Here is a 23,713-nt window from a genome sequence, read left to right as displayed (position 1 = left end):
AAATTTTTCTAATTGCAGTACAACTACTCCATACACAAATAAATGCTCTTCTTTTTATATTTCAGGTAATCGATATTATGTAGAACCACCGAAATTCGTCTGTGATAACAAGAACTGTATATCAAGAAAGGTCACTTGCAATGGGGTGGATAACTGTGGAGACAACTCAGATGAGAAATATTGCAGTAAGTGCAAAAATGTCTGTCAGTTTTTCAAGAGATATTGAAGTTAACCTTGATTTAATTGCCGGTTGTTTTTAATAAAAATATTATCGGAATATAAGCGATTTAAATGAATGTGATAGAGTTTGTAGGGTTAAATTTAATTTCAGAAGTAGACAATTAGCAGAGGAGAAGATCAAAGAGATAATCACTTGGCATACAAGTGTCATCCTCAGTAAGAGAGAGGAAGATTTTAGAGAGTTTAAAGCAAGAATCATCAACTGTGTTTTCATATGTTACCACTTGGAAATTTGCAGCTGACTGAAACAAGCCTGGCTTGGGGGGTCCTACAGTTTACTTTGTCCTTTAGTTTGATTGCAGCTACCTGCAATCAAACTAAACAAATCCGCACGTGGCAAAACAGTCTTATATTAATATTCGCATTTGGTAAAACTGCCTTAATTTTGTTAATTAATATAAAACTGTTTCGTTGTTATCAAGACAAAAAAATTAAACAAATATTTTAATGTCAGATTTCCTGAGCTAAATGTCATATGCCCGTAATATATTGTGACTGTGGGTTGTTCTGTTTTGCTAGATGAAAACACAAGTTTCGGGAGATAAAATTATGCTATTCTTGCAACAACAAACCAAAGATGTCTGCAATGATGAGAAAAACATAAAAATTCCTCACGTTTTTGTCAGGATTCAAATCCTGGTCTCAATGGTCCTTCACACTATGTGGAAGGACAGAGCCCTTGTGCCCAGATGTATCAGATGCAATGGAGATAGACTTCATTCGCATCATCAATAAAAGAATTTTCCAATGAGTTTATGAAAATATATGTAATGCTTTTCTCCAGAATGATTTCGATACACATCTACACAGGATTTCGATAAATCATGGATATATCATATGGGCTTTCCTGGCTACAAAACTTCATATCTGCCAGAGTCATAATTCCCAGATCCCTTTCCTCCTCTATTGTTTTTATTTCAACTCCACCAAGGGTATAATTTATTTTGGGGTTTCCCTTAGCCGAATCTAAGACCTTGCATTTTGCTGCATTAAAACTTGCTGCCACTTTTTTTACCTTTCCTGAAACCTGTTCAAGTCATCCTAAAGGCACTGATCATTAACGACTCTGCTAATCTTTAATGTCATCTACAAATTTTGACATCACGCCTTCTATCCTTTCTTCCATTTCATTTACGTAACGTCCATTTCACTACATTACGTAACGTTACGTTACGTTACGTAAACATTGCGTTACATTACGTAACGTCCATTACGTAACGCAATTTCATTGAGGGACGTTACGCCAATCTGAAAAATCTCCATTATTCATAACCCCCTGCCTTCTGCCCTCCAGACACCTAGCAGTCCATCTTAGAATCGTACCAGTAATCCCAAACTGTTCAAACTTATACACCAACCTCTCATGAGGGATCGAGTCAAATGCTTTGATAAAATTCAAAAAGTCCATATTTATCAACTTATCAAATATTGCCAACTCTTAACTGCAGTATTACCTATTCTTGACTTGGCAGGGTCTCTTGCCTTGTAAGGTGCTAAGAGTTGGTAATAAAATCCAAAAAACTATGTCGAAATTGTTCCCTACATTCAGCTTATGAGTAACTGTCAAAATAGCCTACTAAGTTAGTTAAACATGATTTTCCCTTAATAAAATCATGTTGTGAGTCCTTCAGAATGCCATATCTATCTATCTAAATATCCCTGGATTGCACCCTTGTCATTACCTCTAAGATTTTAACCACTGAAGTCAGACTAACGGGTCTGTAGTTACCAACTTCTCTCTTAGAACTGCCTTTATGTATGCGATACGCTGGCAATTCTTCAATCCAAAGGAATCTCCCCCGAGTCTAAAGATGCCCTCATAATTAACCTCAAAGAATCAATACACACCCTGCAGTCTCCCTCAAAACTACAGGGCCATCAACGCCGGGAGCCTTGCCTTTATGCTCAAAGGTTTTTCTAATAAACAATCATCTGTAATTACGAAATTACTTATTTCATATGGCTCAGCCTCACTCAACTCTCACAGTCTCTTTTAAGCAGGAAGGGTCTTTCTTCAATAAAGACCGATGCAAAGTACCTATTTAATTCATCCGCAACATGAGATGGGTCGTCTAATAATTTCCCACACCCGGTGAAGAAGAAAGCTAATCAAATCAGACGCTTGTGCTTCTGATTTGATTAGCTTTCTTTTTCATCTTATTCACATACATGAAAAATTCCTTGTCCCCACTCTTTCTTCTCTTAGCCTATGATTTCTCTTTTTTCTCTTAGCGTATCATTTTGAATGGATTGAGCAAGTTCCCTGTCAAAGTTAAAAACTTCAGAACAGGGAACTTTGACAGGGAACTTGTTCAATCCATTCAAAGTCTTAAACTCCTCATTCAGATCCCCCCCTCCCCACAAGTGTCTTAGACGCTCCAGACGCTCCAATTTGCAAAACTGAAGACATTCTTGGTAAGTGCACCCTTTGTTCCCCTCACCAATCTCGTTGCCCTTCTCTGTAATCTTTCCAGCAGCTCCATATCTTTCCTAAAATGCGATATATTTTCAATAGCCTTTTTTAAATAAGTTATAGAGTCCCCAATATAAACTCCATGACATTCTTTCCACACTCAAATTGCCTATGCAGACATCCAATCAATTCATCTGTTGCGTGGAGCGTAAAATATACCTCACTTTCATTTTTCTTTTATCTGAAATTCTACAGTTGTATGGTTTTGACTATCTTGATCGCAAATATTAGTTTACGATCAAGATAGTTAAAACCCACAACTTTCCACACACACACACACTTTTCAGAATAATATGGAAATTGTTTCAATTTATCTTATTTTTTTTAACAGCCAACATGGATTCTGTTGTTGGGGTAAAAGCAGCACGCCAAAAAGCAATTCACCAGTTGTTACAGCAGCGACGTCTCAGCCGAGGATGGGGAAACGAAACGCCTCGAGCTATCGTGGCATTGTACCTTGCAAATAAAGAGAATCTCTTCAGCAACAAAACTCTATTTGAAGTCCTGGGTGAATTCCTCGAAGTAGAAGTAGCGATGGGTTTAGCAAAGTAATAACCATACTCTTCCCATATTTTCTTCAAATTTTAAAATAACTAAATTAAGATAACAATTAGCATGCCTTATTAATTTTATTTAAAATTTAATTCTCAAGAAGTATTCAATGTACAATAAGCTGGAAGATGAGTGATCGTTAATAAGAAAACAATGTAAATATACGTATTGTTTTGTCCTATTTTTCCCATTTTCTCTTTTCTTACACATTACTGGCGAAATTTAGAGAAAAATAAAACAAAACATTTAATAAAATATGCGTTGAATATTGCCAAGAAAGAGGAGTGGCCAACAACTGGTCTGGCCACATGTGCAAGTCGATGTATTTCGGTACGCTACATGAAGGAAGTGCGGTTATCTTAAGTTGCAATTTGGACGAACTGTTAGACGAACAGTTACTCAAGCACTATGCCAGGTGTGGGTCTCCCATTAAGTATATTTAAAAAAAAATGAATTACGGGAACTGGGAACGTGTTCTATAATGAAGACAGGCAAAACAGGACCACAGAATGTCTGCAAGTTGCGAAAATTGTAAAACACACTATCGAGTCAAATCCTGGGTGAATTTCAACGGTGACCATCAACGGTATTACAGTTGGTAGAATCTTCGTTCTCCTGACACCGGGTGGAAAAGACCTCAGTTCGAATCGCATCGATGAGCCGAGAAGTTTTTATGGGTCTTTTTAACAAAGTGGCTGAATTTATCAGTCTCGAGCGATGATAAAATATACTTATTGAGAGACCCACACCTGGCATAGTGGTTTTTCGTACAGCAAACGGCAAATCAATCACAGAGCACACGCAATTTACAAACTATATACTGCGCAATAGGACCTAATAACATCAAGAACATTGGAAAAGGTGGTGGTGGGAAAAAGAAAAAGGATAGTGTGTAAGCTCCATTAATGGTCGCCTTTCCTCCTCTCTGTCTTCGGCTGTAAAACTTCGATGATATAGAAATGAAATATGCGTAGAGATTTTAATCCAGCTGGATGAAAGACCATCACACTTTAAGAGCCATTTTTATCAGATTTTCCGGAATAAAATTCGTATATTTTTGTCAAGCAATCTTCTCCAAAGACTGATTAATTCAGCCGTAATCAGAAGAATGGCCAAAAATGTCTCTGCCCTCTCCAGTCCAGACTGACTGACTGACTCCCATGATTTTTGAATTCGGTGTTTTGAGCTCGGAGGTCATGGTGGTTGCGAACGTATGAATAGAAATTATTGCTACCGGCCCTGTGGTTACATTTATTGGCAGCATGACGATTCATTGTGCAATTTTCATGTTAGTGAGAGTCAATCACACGCCTTATCGTGGTACGAAATTTATATGATTTTTTTAACTGTTAAATTATTATTTTTATGACATATATTCGCTGTGTTTTTTGGGGGTTTATAAGTTATTTGTATGAAATACTTGTTCAGTTTTATGAGTTATATTTATGGAATGCTTCTTGGATTTCGTGAGTTATTTTTATGCATATTTTGTTGGTTTTCGTGAGTTTCATCAGATATATTAGTTTAAAGATGCGTCCGTAGGTTTTTATCGAAATCTAGGCAGATAGAAATGAGATATTTCTGAAATTGTGTAACTTTCTTAATTTTTGCTCAGGAATATATTTAGTACCTTGCACTTCTTATCTTGAAGTTATCCTGCTGTTATCCAACCTTTCACTTTATTTTGCTGTCATTCGTTCTCTAACAAGAAGACCATTTTCGTTAAATATAATGAAAAAAATAAATAACACGAAAATTTTTGTTTCTCCCGTAGTCGCAACAAATTGGTTCACAAATTGCAAATTCTTATTTGCCTCTTCACTGAGGACTGTGGTTCTTTGATCCCGGACGAGTGAGTAGGGTTTCTTTCTTCAGTTATTCCGATTTTTCAGCCAGAGCAACATTCAGATTTACTTTTGAATATATTCAGATCGTGAGATTGGAATGCTGCTTCTAGAGATTTTGGTCGCGTTCTAGCTATTGCCCCATATCTAACCCCTAGCCTTCAATGTCACGAAGAGTCTTTGTATTTCTTATCAACAAATAAAACGTAGATTAATGTATTGTGTTTTAAGATTTGACAAGATATATAGATCCATTACCGTATTTCATGATATTCATGAAATGTTCCTCCTTTTCTTATCGCTTAAACATGATTAATCCAGAAGGCGGTAAGTTCCTAGTCCGATTCCGATTACTTTCATGATTACACTACTCTGCATTTTGAAAAAAAATGCACTGATGTTGTCTCAAAAAAGATGTTTCTAAATCATTTCTATTGCTGATTTTAAAAATGACTTCCGTTTGTTTCCATCACGTTTGTTTGACTATTTCCCAGCAATAGTCAGCCATCATGTAGACAATCCACCTCCCCTGGTACCTCATCTCCATGTCTTTATTGTCTTAGTGAAGACATTAAAGACCTCTCACCCTGTTCGTGTTACTTCACTAACCTCTCACCCAGATTAGTGAAGCCTCTCACCCTGTTCTTCACTGACATTTCCTAGTTTTTCTGGGACGTAGTCGATGTGGGAGTGTAATTATGTACCTTGACACTCATATTGCAGCCTAGCTTCTTAAAGTTTTCAACATATTTTCACTAAATTCTTGTAGTCTGGATCCTTGTTGTTCTCTAAGAAGTCTCAGTAATACAACTGAAGTTAATCCATGCCTATTTTTCTCTTATATTCAGAGTTCCCTCAAAATCTCGATCCCTCATCAGTTTCAAAATTTGAGGTCCAACAAAAATACCTTATTTCAGCGTCTCTTGTGATCGATGGGAATTTAGTACAAAGGCAATTAAAAGAGGGACTTTCCTGAGGAAAAGCTTTCATAAATTGTTTCATCAAACACAGTTTGATATGCATGCGTGGAAGAAGGGCAGTTTTTGAGGTCTACCAGTGGTTTATGAACTATGTTCTTTAGTCAGACACCAAACTGCGCCTCTTTGGCCAAATCTTGACCTCCTAGCCCAGCTATCCTAGCCCACATTGCAGTCCAAGTAACATGCCTATCACTTTAAAGTCATCACAGGCCAACCAACCATGTTCTTGATACTTAATATTTGTCAACAACTTCTTCAAGTTGCCATATGTTTCTTTCAAATGCACAGAGTGAGCTAATGGAAATAACCCATATTTATTTCTTTGGAACAACACACCTTTGAGACTACTCTTTGATGAGTCAATAAAAAGTCTCCACTGTATAGGATTATAACCAATTCTTAATAGTTCATTGACTACATATTCGACAAAATTAACAGAACACGTAGAAAGTGTGGTGTAACTCGTGCATTTTGCGATGAAGGTGGGATAAAATTTTGTGAGTTGGTATCCTACAGAATAACGATGAAATCAGGAGATAGCGAGAAACTTCAGACAGGTATAAGGGCATTTATAGAGGTTTTTTTAAGAATCACCAAAAAGGTTACATTACAGAAGTTGATACAAGATGCTCAAAAATATGATCACATGACATCAATACGATGTATCACAACAATGGCTAAACAAGCCTGACAAGGATGAACCATGCTCGGTATATGCGTGTCTATAAGATTCTGTGGTAACAAATCCCATTCTTTCACCAGCCCTTAGCTGACCAAGTGACCGAGCATAGCTGTCGGCGTGCAATGAGACGGCCAAGGGCGTCCCACACATATACGATCGGAATTGTCTGGTGATGGTGCTGGCCTCGAAAATCATTGATATATTTGATATCTTCAGTTTCAAGATATAAACATAGCATGAAAAGAAAATCTGGGCCAACCGCACGCCTAAAAAGTGGCACATAGGCTTCGAGGATGAGTTCTCGGTACCTCGCACACTTGCGGTACCCCTATCAAAAACATGAAGAGAGGAGCGGGCACGCGAGAACACCGCCGTAAGTGGCCACCCTTTCTCTGATGTTGGGATTGTACTGCATTCCTAGTTGTCTCCAGATGAAATAATATCTAGAATATGTTTCTAGGATAAAACGGAACTCATCAGAGAACAGAATTGTAACCCATTTGTCAGGGCTACAAGTCACATGTTTATGGCACACCAGTTTCTACGTGCTCTGCAGTGGTTAGGGTTAATGAGACAGAGTTCACTTCGCGTAGAGTTCACTATAATTGAGCTGCTCTTAACACAGTCCAGATGGAAATGTGTTCGCCTGTCGCCCCAGCCACCTCTAGAGACAGTTTTGAACAGGATATCGTAGGTTTCCATCTTGCTGTTAGAGCCAAATAGCAGTCTGTTCTGTTTGACGTAGCTCTCAGACAACCTTGGCCAGCTCTTCTTGTAATGGTTTCTGATTCTTGAAACTGCTTCCATAGTGCTGACACGATACTGCACGACACATGAATCCAACCTGCCACTTCTGCTTGCGACTGCCTTACAGAAAGCCGTTCAACGGCCCACCATCTCCAAGAATCATCTAAACGACTAAGATTTGCCATCCTGAGGAATAGAGATGTGGCTATCCCATCTCCAGAAAGATGCATATTCAGTCCAAACTCAACGTGTGCAAGAAATTGCACACGTTGCAATTTCTATAATATCTTGTCTATTCTTGAAGATAACTTCCACATATATACCAAAATAAGTTCGGATTGTTCAAACATTTGCGTGAAGACATTTTACTTACTTTTCGTCCCAATGTTGACACGATAACCTCAAAAATTAACTGAGCTTACATTGATAAATACTACTGCGTGGACCTGTCATGATCAAGAAAAAAATGACTGAAGACAGCGTTGCCAACAATGTCTTCAGCCATTTATTTCTTGACTCGTTCAGTCATTTATCACTTGACTAAAGGCAGTGTTGCCAACAAATTCCCAGCATTTACTCGTAACTTAATACATTCAATAATACCACTCATGACATGACATCAACTTACGTGATTGGTGTAAACACGGCAAGTAATAGAAAATAACGAATAGCATTTCTGAAATCAGCGATAAAACAGCTATTAATTTACAAGCGGGTGAAAACCATGCAGATTTGTGCTATTTCTTATTGGGTTGGTTTTTCAGAGAAGAAATCTTTAAGAGTTAAAATTCCTGTAGATTAAGTAACTTTAAATGAAGTAGAAGTCTTCCTTTTATAACACACAGAGAACTAACCTGCTAGATATTTTAATATTCTGTATTTCACGTGCCTGTGAACAGTTCAGTTTCTTTTCCAGGAGCCACGTGAATCCTCTGACCACCGTAGAGTTGGCTCAATATGTCCGGGCACTTCTTTCCATGTGCCGTAATCCATACGATTTTCATGGATTCGATTTAGTGGAATATCTGAAGTCTTCCTTCAAGAATACGACCACCATCTTCAACATCCCCATGGTAATGCTATCTCTTTGTATTGCTGGAGAGAAACCAACATCCCAGCAGATTGCACGTCTTCTGGAATCCGTGCATGCTGATAATCATCCTTACTATACAGGTGAGTATCATTCGTTTGTCAGCAAGTTTACCATATTGAATCTGGCCGTTTAAAGTTACGTTAGAGTTAAGACGGATATCACCATAAGGCATCGCTATCTGTAACCTGTACTCCTAATGGTTGATTAGAGAGAAGTGCTCTCATATTTATGGCTAAACGTTTGCTTACCCTTTGCTGCCTCCTTTAATATAACTGTACAGATTCCATCCATCCCAGGTGCCTTTCTTGCGTTTAACTTCAGCAATTTCTCTTCCACTTTGCTCTCAGTTATTGCAAAGTCATTTAGATCCCTGTTATAGTTTGATAATCTTCTGGCCTCCACTTTTCTACAAAATTCCTCATGTGTGAATGTAGATGCAAAATAATCATTCAGTTTGTTTGCTATCTGAGCAGGATCAACAATAGTTGAACCATCGATATCAAGTGGACCAATCTGATTCATCCTCTTCCTTCCTTCTAGAGTTTACATAAGTAAAGAAGTCTTTGCTGTTTTTTTTGCATCCGTTGCCAAGGATTTCTCGTAATCCGCCTTTGCCTGCCTAACCTCCTTCATGATTTGATTACAGACTATCTTCTATCTACCATAGGCTTTTGTGTCACCTGATGATTTACACGCATCCCATGCATTTTTTTCTCTCTGCAACGAGTCTCATGAGTTCATCTGACATTTATGTAATTCTAAACCTTGAACAGTATTTCATATTTGGTATGAAAAGCCTAGTAGTTACCAAGATTATTTCCTTGAAGGTTTCCCATTTGTAATTTGCTGTTGGTAACATCATCACTTGGTTCCACTGTATAGAATTTAAAAACTGCCTGTTTCCACCATAGTGACCTTTACGGAAGAAAAAGCCCTTCCCTTTAGCCTTGATGGTAGTTACATCTTTAATTCTCATATCAGCACACTGTGATCACTGTCACCAAGTGGTTCCTTTATCTGCAAATCTTAATGCATGAAAAATCACTACTGATAATCAGATCAAGAGTATTACTCCCTCTGGTTCCTTCTCTCATATGTTGCTGTAGAAAAGGATCATCCAGTAAATCCTTAATATAAGTTTTGCTTTATAAGACATTCTGATTTGCTGGCCCACTCTATTTCTCTGTACAGTTGTTCGTTTCAGTCACCAGAGTCATTGGGCCTATAACACACTGCTACTCTCATTTTTGTTTTCCAGTGCCTTTGTCACACCAAACTGACTCAACATTACAATGGCCACACATGTTAACCGGATGCACTGGAATTTTATGTGCTCCTTAAAAACTATAATATACCCCACATTATTCTGCATTGCTTATATCAGTGTTACATCACGTCTCTAATGTCCCAACACCATCCGCCTTTGAAGTCTTGAAGAGCACTACAAATTCATCAAATTTACTTACTATACTCCCGCATTGGTGTAGATGTAAGTATACATTAACCTGTTTTTACTTGGTTACCCGAACACAGCCCACGAAATTACTTGTTCCTGCAGTTCTAGAAATCCTCAGTACCTTGCTTTCCAGGCTGCTGCTCATTCCAATAGCAGTGCAAGGACCACTTTCACCTCAGCCTGCAGCCATTGTTAATCTACTATTCCATGTACCCCTCCCCAAGTCTACCCACCTAACGTTTCCTCGATAGCATCAGCAAATAATCGTGTACCCTTCTATTTAAGTGTATCCCATCCCTATAGAAGCAGTCTCTCCTGTTAACAAGCACAGACCAAGCTGAGAAAAATTCTACCCCAAGAGCCCTGCACAATCTCTCCAGGGCCAAATTGATCGACAGGGCTCTCATCATATACTCCCTCATATCGTGTCTGGGTAGAATTGCAGACACTTTCACATCCAATCCTAACTCGCGACGTTTTTTCAAAATTAACCTGCACTTCTTAAGTCCGCCGGTCACCTACCTTTAATGCCATCAGCCTCGACGTGTACAACCAATCACCTTTTGTGCACTTAAAACATGATATCTGCCCCACAACGTCATCAACTTTGCCCCTGAAAGTATACCCTCGTGCTATACAACCTATCCTTTTTGTACATTGATTATTATATTAGGGTTACCCATAATTGATTACATCTACCCATGTATGTTTTTGTGTTTGTAAATTGCGTGTGTTCTCTGGTCGATTTGCCGGTTTTGCTGGAAGAAAAACCCCAGTTTCTGGTGGGGGGGGAGAGGCGCTATCTACGCTCGAGACCGATTAACTCAGTCATAGGGTGAAAAAGAGCCCATTAAAGTTCCTCGCTTCAGTGTGGGAAGGACGGTGGCGATACCAATGTGCTACCCGCGCAGACTATCTAAATAAAATAGTCACAGATAATAACTATACTGGTGTGCAAAATTTAGGACCAGTCAGGTTTTCCCCTGTAGCTTCTCATAGGAGTGGCCTGGATAATGGGAAAAGCATACCAAAGGAACCTCGTGAGGTACAGAAATGATGAAGGAAACAACACCGACACAACAACGGAAACAAAACGGTACAGAGGGACTTTATTCAAAAATGGCAACATAGCACTGGCTGCCATGATACAGATGCATCACTGCCAAAGATGGAACAAAGGGAAGAGGTGGTCCTCAGTAGGAGATATGGCCACCCCTAATATCGATGCATCGCCTATCCATACTTCGAACAATGTTGTTGATAAGTTCTTGCGGTAACATCGTCCATTCTCTGTCAGCGCCATCTTCAGCTGACGACCATATTCTGATGGGTGTGAACGTGCAGCTAGGCATCTCCCCAGAGCCCTCCCCCCCATATGTGTTCGATGGAATTTAGATCGGCGAACGAACGGGCAGGCCAATCCATACAAACAATGTCCTCACTTTCCAAAAGCATATCAACAGCTGCAATGCGATGGGGTTTGGCGTTATCATCCATAAACACGAACTCGGGGCTAATGGCACCTCGGAACAGACGCACATGGGGAAGGATTACCTCAGTACAATAGCGTGCAGCGGTTACAATACCGCCTTCCAGTATTTGGAGTTGTGTACGTCCATCCAAGATAACGCCACCCCAGACGAGAACACCTCGACCGCCATATCGATCCCTTTCAGTGAAATTTGCGGGGTGATACCGTGTGCCAACCTCTCGCTAGATTAGCTGACGTCCAGAGTCAGCTGAGACTGAATCTACTCTCATCAATAAAGAGTACTTTAAGTAAAGATTTTGTGGTTCTAACCTTTACAAATAGTGTTGGACTATTTCTAAAGGTTCCTTAAGTTTTTCGCACCAGTGTAGCTCCTGTGGGACCAGCGCATTCTCACTTGGAGATTGCCACTGTGTTGCCTCATGATCAAGTGCATGGCCCCTCAATTTAAATCGTTCGAGGGCATCCACCCTGTTCTTCAAGCTCTCATAGAGGCCCATAACTACACTAAATTGGCGCTTCACATCCTTTCACTCCTTACATCGAGCACACACACACACAGATTTGGCAATATGTCGTCCATCCACAAACATCAAATTAGCAGAACATTTCGATAGGCTGTGGTTGAGGGCGAGGGCGGTCGAGATTGTGTTATCATTTTGGGAGGCGCTAGGGTGTACTGCTCGTTCACGGGCCTGCAAATCACACTTGTCTAGAGCAACAGGACAGCCACACTTGGACAAATACGTCTTTATTCTGATAACATCATCACATCTTTCGTCCGCGCGAACTGGTCCAGGAATGGGCCAAAAGGGTGCACGCAGTACTGAGTAGCTGGCTGTGGATGTGTGCCAATCTTTGGTGAATTTGCCAGCACACGTTGGTTTATGGTAGATCACGGTTCTTAAGTGAGTGCCCTCGCGCCGGATTAGAACATCCAGAAAGGAGAGGGCATTGTGCAACTCCAGCTCGATGGTGAACTGGATACAGGGCAACAGAGAGTTGAGGTGTTGTAGAAGTCGGTTTTCCGAGCCCCAAGGGATTATTACAAACACATCATCGACGTAGCGGCACCAGAAGGTGATTGGTTCTGGTAAGTTCAAGAATGTGCGGTCCTTCAGCTCTTCCGTGGAAATATTCACCATGACAGAGCTGACGGTGGCACTCATGGCCATGCTGTGGTCCTTGTAGTCCATGGACCTGCCTAAACAGGGAGTCACCGAACATGACCACACTAGCGGTCAAACACAAGCTAAGGGCAGCGCAAATGTCCTCAGCGGACAATGAGGTTCTATTTGGTAGAGTGGAGTCGCTGTCAAATAATTGCCTGGCGCATGTGACGGCTTGTTGAACTGGGACTGAAGTGAACAGAAACAACATCAAACGAGGCCATGACTTGATCTTCAGAGATGGTAAGGTTCGAAATCAGATGTAAGAACTCTCCACTGTTCGAGACTGTGCGGTCGGTGTTGCCTACAAGTGGTGACAGCAGTCCGGCCACAAACTTCGATAGTTCATACGTCGGGGAATTGCAACAAGGGATAATTAGTATTAGTATTAGTATTAGTAACGGCCGCATGGTGCAAGAAAGCCTATGGCTTATGCTGCACCAGCCAAAAAAAAAAAAAAAAAAAAAAAATTTTTTAATTGGCAGTAAGGGGACAATTGGTCGGCTTGTGCACTTTTGGCAGTCCGTAGAACTGGGGAAGTTGACACCCAGTTGCGTGTAGTTTTAGAAATCTTCTTAGATTTTAACCAGTTGTAAACTAGGCTGTTGACACTGGACTCCCACCGCTCCAGGACCTTGATGTGATGGTCATGCACTGGTTTATAAACGGTGGCTCTTTACCTCACATGGCCACGACCGGGCATTCTTTGTTTTCGTAATAACGTATAATCAACTGAAGGACAATCTCCTTGATTTGAAGGCTTCTGTATTAAATTGTTTTCATTTGTTTTCTTACTTTATTTTATTAGTGTTCCACTACAAAAAACCTTTGTTTTCCTTTTGTCCGGATAAAACCGCAATTTAAACGTTATCATGAATATCGGATTTCGAGGCCTATTTAATCTTAAGACAAGTATTTAAAGTACGTAAAAATGTACATTCTTATTTTTATTTGTTCTTATTTATTTGGTAGCGAGAAATGTTTCTTGTATACTTGGTGGTTATGAAACTACGTCTGTCCAGTGGCGTAGCTATCATGTAGGCAAGTAAGACAACTGCCTCCGGCTCGGGCCCTTTAGGGGCCCGAACACGTTCTTTGCCTCCGGCCCCGAAAAAGGGTAGCTGCGCTAGTGCGTCTGTCTCAACACTTTTTTGGAGCTAAGCGTACAGCGTGATTAGAAAATAACTTCCACTGTTTGAAGCCAAATAACTCTCCAAATATTTGTAAAGATTTAATATTTTGAAGTATTTTTTAGCATGCGTTCAAGACATCTACATTTTGCATAATTGGCAGTTTGATTGTTCTATGATTGGTCCCCTTTTTGGCTGGATGAAAAACTCAATTTCCAAGGAAATTCGTGTCCGACCAATTTAATCACAAAGTGAAGCAAATTTCTCTCAGCCATTTTTGTGTCCTCTCAGGCATTTTTTGTCAAATAATAATGTTGTCTATAGATAATATTATTCTGTGAAAATATTGTTTGTGATGAAAATCTCTGATGGTCTGATTTTCTTAGAATATTATGATACTCGACTAAGTGTCAATGGGTGAATCTGTACATGGATGAATGTCATTAAGGCGTAATAGCATTCTTTTCTATTTCAGATTTTAAGATTTTGTCGTTGCTTTCTTTGACCTGCATCGCAAACACAACGACCATTAGAAAAAGGATTCAGGAGGCCCATAATTCGAGTAGTGTGTTGATGACTGCCGCATCGTGGGAAGAATTCCCTAGCAATTACTCCACTACAGATAGCCTAGAAGATGTGGTACTTCAAAGACTTCCTTACATTAGGGCTCTTCAACTTCCCGATGGAGGTTTTGGGAATGTGTACACTACTGCTCTTGCAATACAGGTGAGTACGATCCATTGGCTGGCTGAAAAATACACAATTCATCACTTATCTAATTATTTCATCTAGAAAAATCAGCGTGTTTACCTGAAAATTTGCGTGCATAACTGTGAAATTAGTAAATTAATAAGAGGAGTTTACCTCAATATAGTACGTGGAACACTTCCGTATGATACCCTCCAGAAATTAAAACGGAAAAAACGAAAAAATCGACAACTTACCGGTACATTAAAGTAAAATATAAATAATTAAAGTAAAATATAAATAATTAAATAATCAATTTAACACAATTCAAAATCAATTCAAAACAATTAAAATTCAAATTAACGCAATTAAAAGAAGCTAACGAAAATATTCAAAACGATTTTCCTTCCTGAAGCTGACAATGCTTTTCGACCGACTGTCGTGATCACAGGAATGAAAATTATCGAATCAGGCTAAACCTGCAACTTAAATAGTGATTATGTGTCTTCGCGCATGCGCGTAAAGGTCCACGCATCGGAGATCAAATATGGCCGCCGAACATTAACAGAATTCTCGTGTAATTTAATTTCAACGGTTTCTGCAATTAATAGTCGCGTATAATTACGTTGAACGTTAAGTATTTTGGCCTCGTTAAATAAAAAAGTATGTTTTTCGTTAATGGCATGAAAGGCTAATTCTGACGCTGCTGAACGAGAAGCCCGAACTGAGGCTTCGTGTTGATTTACACGAATATTAAGCGAAAACCGCGTCGAACCCTGATAAGACGAGTCGCAATCACCGCAAGAAATGTTGTATACTAGATCATTAATTTGTGTTGCGAACGCCGAAAGAACCGAGCGATTGTTCAGTATAGTGTGTAACTTCCGTATAGGCCTAGCTATAATTTTAAATTCGGTATCTTTAAAGAATCTGTTAAGCTGTTTGTGCCACTGTTCAACATATGGGACAGAAATAAAGTATTTTTTGATATTACTATTGTTGATTGGTGCAGTATTTTGTATCCTATCCTTAGCTTGTACCCTAATTCGATTTATAGTGTTAATGGGATAACCCCTGTTCAAGAATCTGCTAGTTAATATTTGTATTTCTGAGTCTAAAGCAGAATCCGTCGTTGAATATTTATAGGCATTTAGAAATTGATTAAAGATAATCGATCTTTTGTAGGTGAACGGGTGGTAGCTATTATAATGAAGAAGCATACCGGTGTTTGTGGGTTTTCGATAGATGCTAAATTGTATTTTGTTCGAGTCACGGGTAAGCGTGAAATTTAGAAAGTTTAATGACTTAGTATCCGTATCTTCCCTTTCCAATGTAAATTTGAGTCTAGAATGAATATTGTTAAACGAATGTAAAATATCTTGGATAGTATTACTATCGGTAATAACTAGAACATCGTCTAAATACCTCCCATAGTATGTGATACGGGGACGAAAAGGTGTCAAATGTATCTGCTCAATCGTTGAGAGATAGATCTCTGACATTAAGCCACTCAGGCTCAAACCCATTGGTAATCCAAAAATTTGTTTGTACACCTTGTCTCGAAAGGTGATGTAGTTAGCCTCAACTAATAGTTTAATTAAGTGAAAAATTTCCTTAATAGGCAGCTTCGTATAATTAATCGGTGTCGAGTTTTTATTTAACATATCCCAAATAATATCTAATGTGTATTCAACGTTTACATTCGTGTATAATGAGGTAATATCTAATGAGAATAAATTGTCATTGTCGCCGAGTCTACAGTCTTTAAGATTATTAAATAATGTATCGTAATTCTTAATCCCAAATTGTATAACCTGTCTAAAAGGTTTTATAATGTTATATACATGTGTGGCTAAGGCTGAAAATGCCGAGTTCCTGTAGGAAACAATAGGTCGAATCGGAAATCCAGGCTTGTGTAATTTTACCTGACCAAAAAGTGCAGGAATATTGTATGTTCTGGACTTCAATTCCTTCAACTGAACCATAGTAATGTAGTCGTTTTTACGATATGTGGTTAACGTTTTATTGTATTGATTTACCAAATTGGTAAACAGTGTCGGGTCCACTTCACAATAAGTGGAGCTATCAGATACAACTGAATCTAACTTATTAATGTAATTTTGTACCAAGCCATTCAAAAAATCTCCCATAATTGTGTGTATCGATTGTATACTACTGGAGAGACAGGAAGTGAATGAAATAGTCAATAAGAGTATGAAAATTAATTAGATAGTATGAATCAGAGCTGTAATACTCAATATGTTCTACGTTGATAATGATATTAGTACATTAATAAGAGGAGTTTACCTCAATATAGTACGTGGAACACTTCCGTATGATACCCTCCAGAAATTAAAACGGAAAAAACGAAAAAATCGACAACTTACCGGTACATTAAAGTAAAATATAAATAATTAAAGTAAATTATAAATATAAAACCTTTTAGACAGGTTATACAATTTGGGATTAAGAATTACGATACATTATTTAATAATCTTAAAGACTGTAGACTCGGCGACAATGACAATTTATTCTCATTAGATATTACCTCATTATACACGAATGTAAACGTTGAATACACATTAGATATTATTTGGGATATGTTAAATAAAAACTCGACACCGATTAATTATACGAAGCTGCCTATTAAGGAAATTTTTCACTTAATTAAACTATTAGTTGAGGCTAACTACATCACCTTTCGAGACAAGGTGTACAAACAAATTTTTGGATTACCAATGGGTTTGAGCCTGAGTGGCTTAATGTCAGAGATCTATCTCTCAACGATTGAGCAGATACATTTGACACCTTTTCGTCCCCGTATCACATACTATGGGAGGTATTTAGACGATGTTCTAGTTATTACCGATAGTAATACTATCCAAGATATTTTACATTCGTTTAACAATATTCATTCTAGACTCAAATTTACATTGGAAAGGGAAGATACGGATACTAAGTCATTAAACTTTCTAAATTTCACGCTTACCCGGGACTCGAACAAAATACAATTTAGCATCTATCGAAAACCCACAAACACCGGTATGCTTCTACATTATAACAGCTATCACCCGTTCACCACCTACAAAAGATCGATTATCTTTAATCAATTTCTTAATGCCTATAAATATTCAAAGACGGAATCTGCTTTGGACTCAGAAATACAATTATTAACTAGCAGATTCTTGAACAGGGGTTATCCCATTAACACAATAAATCGAATTAGGGTACAAGCTAAGGATAGGATACAAAATACTGCACCAATCAACAATAGTAATATCAAAAAATACTTTATTTCTGTCCCATATGTTGAATAGTGGCACAAACAGCTTAACAGATTCTTTAAAGATACCGAATTTAAAATTATAGCTAGGCCTATACGGAAGTTACACACTATACTGAACAATCGCTCGGTTCTTTCGGCGTTCGCAACACAAATTAATGATCTAGTATACAACATTTCTTGCGGTGATTGCGACTCGTCTTATCAGGGTTCCACGCGGTTTTCTCTTAATATCCGTGTAAATCAACACGAAGCCTCAGTTCGTGCTTCTCGTTCAGCAGCGTCAGAATTAGCCTTTCATGCCATTAACGAAAAACATACTTTTTTATTTAACGAGGCCAAAATACTTAACGTTCAACGTAATTATACGCGACTATTAATTGCAGAAACCGTTGAAATTAAATTACACGAGAATTCTGTTAATGTTCGGCGGCCATATTTGATCTCCGATGCGTGGACCTTTACGCGCATGCGCGAAGACACATAATCACTATTTAAGTTGCAGGTTTAGCCTGATTCGATAATTTTCATTCCTGTGATCACGACAGTCGGTCGAAAAGCATTGTCAGCTTCAGGAAGGAAAATCGTTTTGAATATTTTCGTTAGATTCTTTTAATTGCGTTAATTTGAATTTTAATTGTTTTGAATTGATTTTGAATTGTGTTAAATTGATTATTTAATTATTTATAATTTACTTTAATTATTTATATTTTACTTTAATGTACCGGTAAGTTGTCGATTTTTTCGTTTTTTCCGTTTTAATTTCTGGAGGGTATCATACGGAAGTGTTCCACGTACTATATTGAGGTAAACTCCTCTTATTAATTTACTAATATCATTATCAACGTAGAACATATTGAGTATTACAGCTCTGATTCATACTATATAACTGTGAAATATAAGGACGTAAACAGTTAACTTGTCATCCTCTGGAGCCATAAAAATGTGTCAACGTTCATAACGTCTGTGTATAATGTCTCTAATACGCGCAGGCGACGTTATATGCATCTGATGGACTTTGGATTGGATCCGATCACCGGTGGCCTCAAAAGAATCTCTGAACTCAAGGATCTATGGATTCATCTACTTTGAGACGAAGGGGCAGACACGCATATTTTTGAATGTTTCAATATAATGTCTTGCAGCCGATGTGCCTTTAAGGTCCGAGCACTTTCTTGTACCCACGTTGCCGATCTGTCTGACATTACTGCCCACTCGAACACTACTTGTCGTATTTGTCATCCAGCACCTGACATCCGAATGATCCAATCCCTTTCAAAGTTAGTTGTACACAACGTCCCCATAAGCGTGTTAAATTCATTGCACACTGTTAGATGGTCATTCGTTGACCGATTTAATTACCTACTTACTGACGTTTTTGTTGTATCTTCAGATTCTTGTCAGGGTAGTAGCATGGACGCGATTGAACGTTCTGCTGCCGATCAGCTGGACTTGCTAATTGCTTACGTCCATATACATCACAGGTATGTATGAAATTTTTAAGTTAAATCCGTCCACTCTTTTTCGGCAGGACGTTTTCTGTGACAATTTCTGTTGTTTTCTCCTCATGCTTTTCCAGACCCTGTTTGCTGCAGGAGATGTTGGTTTAGGCTGGGATGTGCGATCAGCTGCATCGTATCTCTTATCCCATCAGCAGAGTGATGGATCTTTCGGAACTGCCCTCGCTACTTTTTTCGTACTGCCGATTCTCAAGGACTCCAGTCTCCTCGACCTCAGGGAAGTCAACTGCTCAGAATTCGACAATAAAACAAGTGAGTTTCAAATGTCTCCAAAATGTGCGTATTTTTGTTTGTTTCAAGCTTTTAAATTGCATTTAATTAATTTTGAAAAATTTGCGTATAATTATATTATTATTCCATCATTCAATTATGGCCACTAATTAACATTAACCACCACAGGTGACGAACTCTGGGAAGATTTACAGAACAAGTTAGGACCAAAGACCCACGTGGAATACAGCATTAGATTTGGGGACAAAGTGGACCGTGCCTATAACATCCTGCTGCGCGTACCAGTAACTACTTCATTCTTTGATGTTATGAAGTTGGCTGCAAAAATGGACCCAAAATTTAGGTATGAAGAAGTAACGCACTGAAACTATTTTAGCTTGACTAAACATAGATCTAATTCGAATCAGTTTTTTAATTTCTTTTCTTAAATAAATGTTCAGTAAAAGAAAGGTCCAAAAAACTCTCAGATTCACAGAAATGTGTTTTATTTGTTGCAGGTTCGAATACAAGGACACAGATGAGGGTCCTTACATCTACTCCTTAGCTGGCGTTCCCAATGATGCAGAACATGGCCTTGCTTGGATTTTGTACAAAAAGCACCAAAAATCACCCCTCGAAAAATGCGAGAAAGGTGAGTTGGTCCCATTAAATTAGTTAAGCTGTAATAAGACAATCTTCCGCACAAATACTTGCTGATGAACTTTTGAGTGAAGCCTTTATGTCTTTTGATTTTGTTGTTGGGTTTTAGGAGCATCATATACACTGTCTCTAAATTGCTCGCTGTGGTCTATTTTCTGTTTGCTGGACGAAAATCCTCAGTTTCCGGGATAAAAAACCATGCCACCATCGCCTGAGACCGACTAACTCAGTCACTTTGTGAAAAACATCCATAAAAATTATTCACATCATCGACGGGATTCGAACTCATGCCCTTTCCAACCGGTATGGAGACGAGGGCTGCTTACCAGGGAAAAGCAGTCCAAATATTCTGGTCGACGCCTGTTGGACGTTGATTTAAGAAACTCCAGTATCAGTCAGAAAATGAATAATAAATAGTTTATGTTTAATTTTGTACGTTATTAATTACAATGAAATTTGCAATGTTTTTATAAAAAGTTTTTCGTTTCCTTTTTCTTGAAGATGTTGGCTGACACGAAATTTTCAAATTCAGATTTGAATTCAGCATTCAGAGTTAATAGAGTAACCTCTTTCTCCAAAACAGAAGAAAGAAACTTCTGTTTGGCTGTTTAATGAATTATGGCCTTCTTACAACTTTTACTTGAACGTGTTCATGTGCACTCATTTGAGCAAACAGTATTAATAGTATTCTTTTACACCTTATCAGTTCCCTCCTTTTTATACCACTTATTTTGAATGGTATTTGTACATCACGTAGTACCAGAGATAAAATGTAGGCGCCATGTTTACAAGTGCTATCTCTCTCTCTCTCGGGCGATTAACGAAACCAAAACCAAACTGATATCACTTTCTGCTCTTGAAGAACTTTATCTTCTTAATCTTACCACATAACGTAAGTTAAAATTTATTGTTTATCACTCGAGGACCTATGGATTCATCTACTTTGGGACGAAGGGGCAGACTCGCATATTTTTGAATGGTTTCAATATAATGTCTTGCAGCCGATGTGCCATTAAGGTACGAGCACTTTCTTGTACCCACGTTGCCAACCTGTCTGACATTACGCTTTTGTCCTTTGTCCATTACGCTATCCTTTGTCGCTTTATGACAATTTGTAAACATTTTGCTATATTGAATTTCACTCAACCCACCGAAGAAAGAGATGAAATTTTTTAATGGATTGTTCAACATTTGCATTTTAAGGGTTCGTAGTCTAACGAAGGACCCTTATAATGTCACTCGCTTGTTTGTCCGTCCGTCCGTCTGTCACAGCATTGTATCTCTGGAACCACTCAACCTTTTGACTTGCAATTTTGCATGGGTTTGTACATCATGTGGGCCAACATAACGCCATATTGATCGTTGTTGACAAAAATTTGTCTGAGAAATGGGGGTAAAATGTAGGGGGTGACAAAAAAGTTGCTAAATAGCTAGTTAATAATTCTATAAAGGTCATTTATAAATTTTGCGACGAGAAGTATTTTTTAACAATTTTCAAAGCTGAAGTTGTCCCAGCAAGGAGGTGCTCAGAGAGCCAGTGTTGAGGCGGCGGTGGTGGGGAGTCTTGCACTGCCCTCACTTGGTAGTCGCTTCTCCCCCAAGACTTTATTCACTTCTCCCACCCTTGTCATTCACAAGTGGAAAAACTCAAATAGACAACGTTTTCGTTAATTCCTCAGTTTAGGACAAGTCGGGATACTAGAAACGTTTCTTAGTTACCATAATACTCTCTATTTGAGAAACTACACTAACGACCATTCGTCACTACGGACCCTTCATCCTGAGTGCCCGGCACTCAGTAGTTGACCGAACTATTATGTGCAGTGAGAGGAAATATAAGTTAAAACGATGTTGACATGATGCAAAAAATTGGAGGCACCTTTTGGGACTGGAGGCGAATCCACTTTTAAGTCCTAACTTCTAATAAGCATTGATTGGTTAGTTTGTCACTTCTTGTATTTTCACTTTCCAGAAGTGGTTGGTGGTGACCATTTCTTCTTAGGTCTGTAAATGTTGCCAAAATAAGTTAGCCTGAACTCCTGCAATTGTACAACCAATCAGGTTAGTTCATAAATACAGACAGCTAAAAGTAAACAGATCGACATAAACAGCAATAGGTTGAGGATTAAGGTCAACGTTTAGCAAATGAAATTCATCAGGGAACCAGTTGAATTGGAACAAGGCACTGAATTGCCCATTTTATGATGCCTGATGATTATTTGTCCCAGTTCTGTGTTCCAAGGTAGAACTGATTGAATCAAACGTACCACTTGATGGATTTCAACCTCAAGAGATTGACATCCATCAAGACAACTATTGCATTCTCTATTCTCTTGATATCATGAAATTCATGATCGAAATTTTTCTCATTCTCTCGCGCATTCGACAACTTAAATAATTTTCTTGATTTTTGTATTCTGTATATCGCATAGTTGTAATGTGATATTATGCGAGTATTAAATAGCTGTCATTATTATATATGTATTTTTATCTCAAGGGTGTAAGCTAATGTGATATTTTTTTCGTATCTCTACAGGACCTCAAGACCTGACCGTTGAGGAGGGCGACCGAATTGTGATGTGGTACAGAAGTATGTTGTGAACTGTTTCCAGAGTACAGAGGGCTGAGGGTAGTCGCATTTTGGTTTTCTTAGTGATGCATACGATAAGCCTTAATACAATGTATATTTAGTTTTGAAATAAAATACACCCTTTTCTAATCTGAACTAATACTTTCAAATACAACCTCTTAAGGTATCCTGCATCGATCATATTCCTGATTTCACACGAAAATACGAATCGCCTTCATTAGTTCAGTCCACAACCAGAGGAATGCAGATGAAAGTAAAATAGCAAGTGTTATTTAACTTTATTAACTTGCTTTCACAGAGAGCAAATTAATCTCAGGTCCTGTTTATGGTAAGAATAGAAAATAAATATTTGACTTTTTATTGCTTGCCATATATGTACAGTACACTGTCCATCCGAAAAGTATTTGGACACCCCTGTTTTCATAGTCCGCTGGACCTTCCCTAAAAACAAGTGACTCAGATGGGTATGGCATTTTTTGCCATGACGTGTATCTGTAATGCGTTTCCACCGGCTTCACACAAATCCACAAAGAATACTCCTCTGTGCGAAGAAGAGAATCCCTCTTCTGGGGATAATGGGTCAACATGGCTAACAGAATCAAAGATCGATAAGCACAGCAGCTGTGGAGAGAATAAAGAGGATCCTCCTAGCAAGGAGCCAGGCCAGCAGAAGATAGAGGTTCCTCTGCCTGGAATGTACACTGCAGTGGAGGCAATGATTCCATGCCAGCTAAGCAGGACGTCAGCAAGACGCCAAGCCCCACGAAACGGAGAATCTCACTAGGGAGGCGCTATCTGCAGGTAAATTCCGCATTATTAGCAATCGGGCCAGCAAGAAGGTGGAAGTGTTCCCAAATCAAATCTTAGAACTCTTTCTCTGACAAGTCTCAGGATAACAAGTCTCAGAG

At 38.7% G+C, this 23,713-nt stretch overlaps 2 protein-coding genes across 2 annotated transcripts in view; both read left to right on the top strand.

The window, feature by feature from the left end:
• LOC150089075 (uncharacterized) overlaps positions 1-19,284 on the top strand; it is a 64,803-nt gene extending 45,519 nt beyond the window's left edge. The window contains exons 9-13 of the mRNA XM_090370397.1: positions 66-185; positions 3,045-3,261; positions 8,435-8,691; positions 14,331-14,581; positions 19,219-19,284. Coding sequence (XP_090226523.1) covers positions 66-185; positions 3,045-3,261; positions 8,435-8,691; positions 14,331-14,581; positions 19,219-19,284 — 911 coding nt within the window. The remainder of the gene's footprint in view (positions 1-65; positions 186-3,044; positions 3,262-8,434; positions 8,692-14,330; positions 14,582-19,218) is intronic.
• A 576-nt stretch (positions 19,285-19,860) lies between these two features.
• Positions 19,861-22,839, top strand: LOC150089074 (uncharacterized protein CG3556-like). The gene is made up of 3 exons (XM_090371037.1): positions 19,861-19,919; positions 20,074-20,207; positions 22,752-22,839. The coding sequence occupies exons 1-3, from the start codon at positions 19,885-19,887 to the stop codon at positions 22,814-22,816; spliced, it is 234 nt and encodes a 77-aa protein (XP_090227163.1). The 5' UTR covers positions 19,861-19,884; the 3' UTR covers positions 22,817-22,839.
• Positions 22,840-23,713: the final 874 nt, after the last annotated feature.

Source organism: Mastigoproctus giganteus, chromosome 3, assembly GCF_048544385.1.
Source record: "Mastigoproctus giganteus isolate SK-2022 chromosome 3, ASM4854438v1, whole genome shotgun sequence".
Taxonomy (NCBI): Eukaryota; Metazoa; Arthropoda; class Arachnida; order Uropygi; family Thelyphonidae; genus Mastigoproctus; species Mastigoproctus giganteus.
The sequence above is the reverse complement of the archived record's forward strand: the minus strand, read 5'-3'. Positions and strand labels throughout refer to the sequence as shown.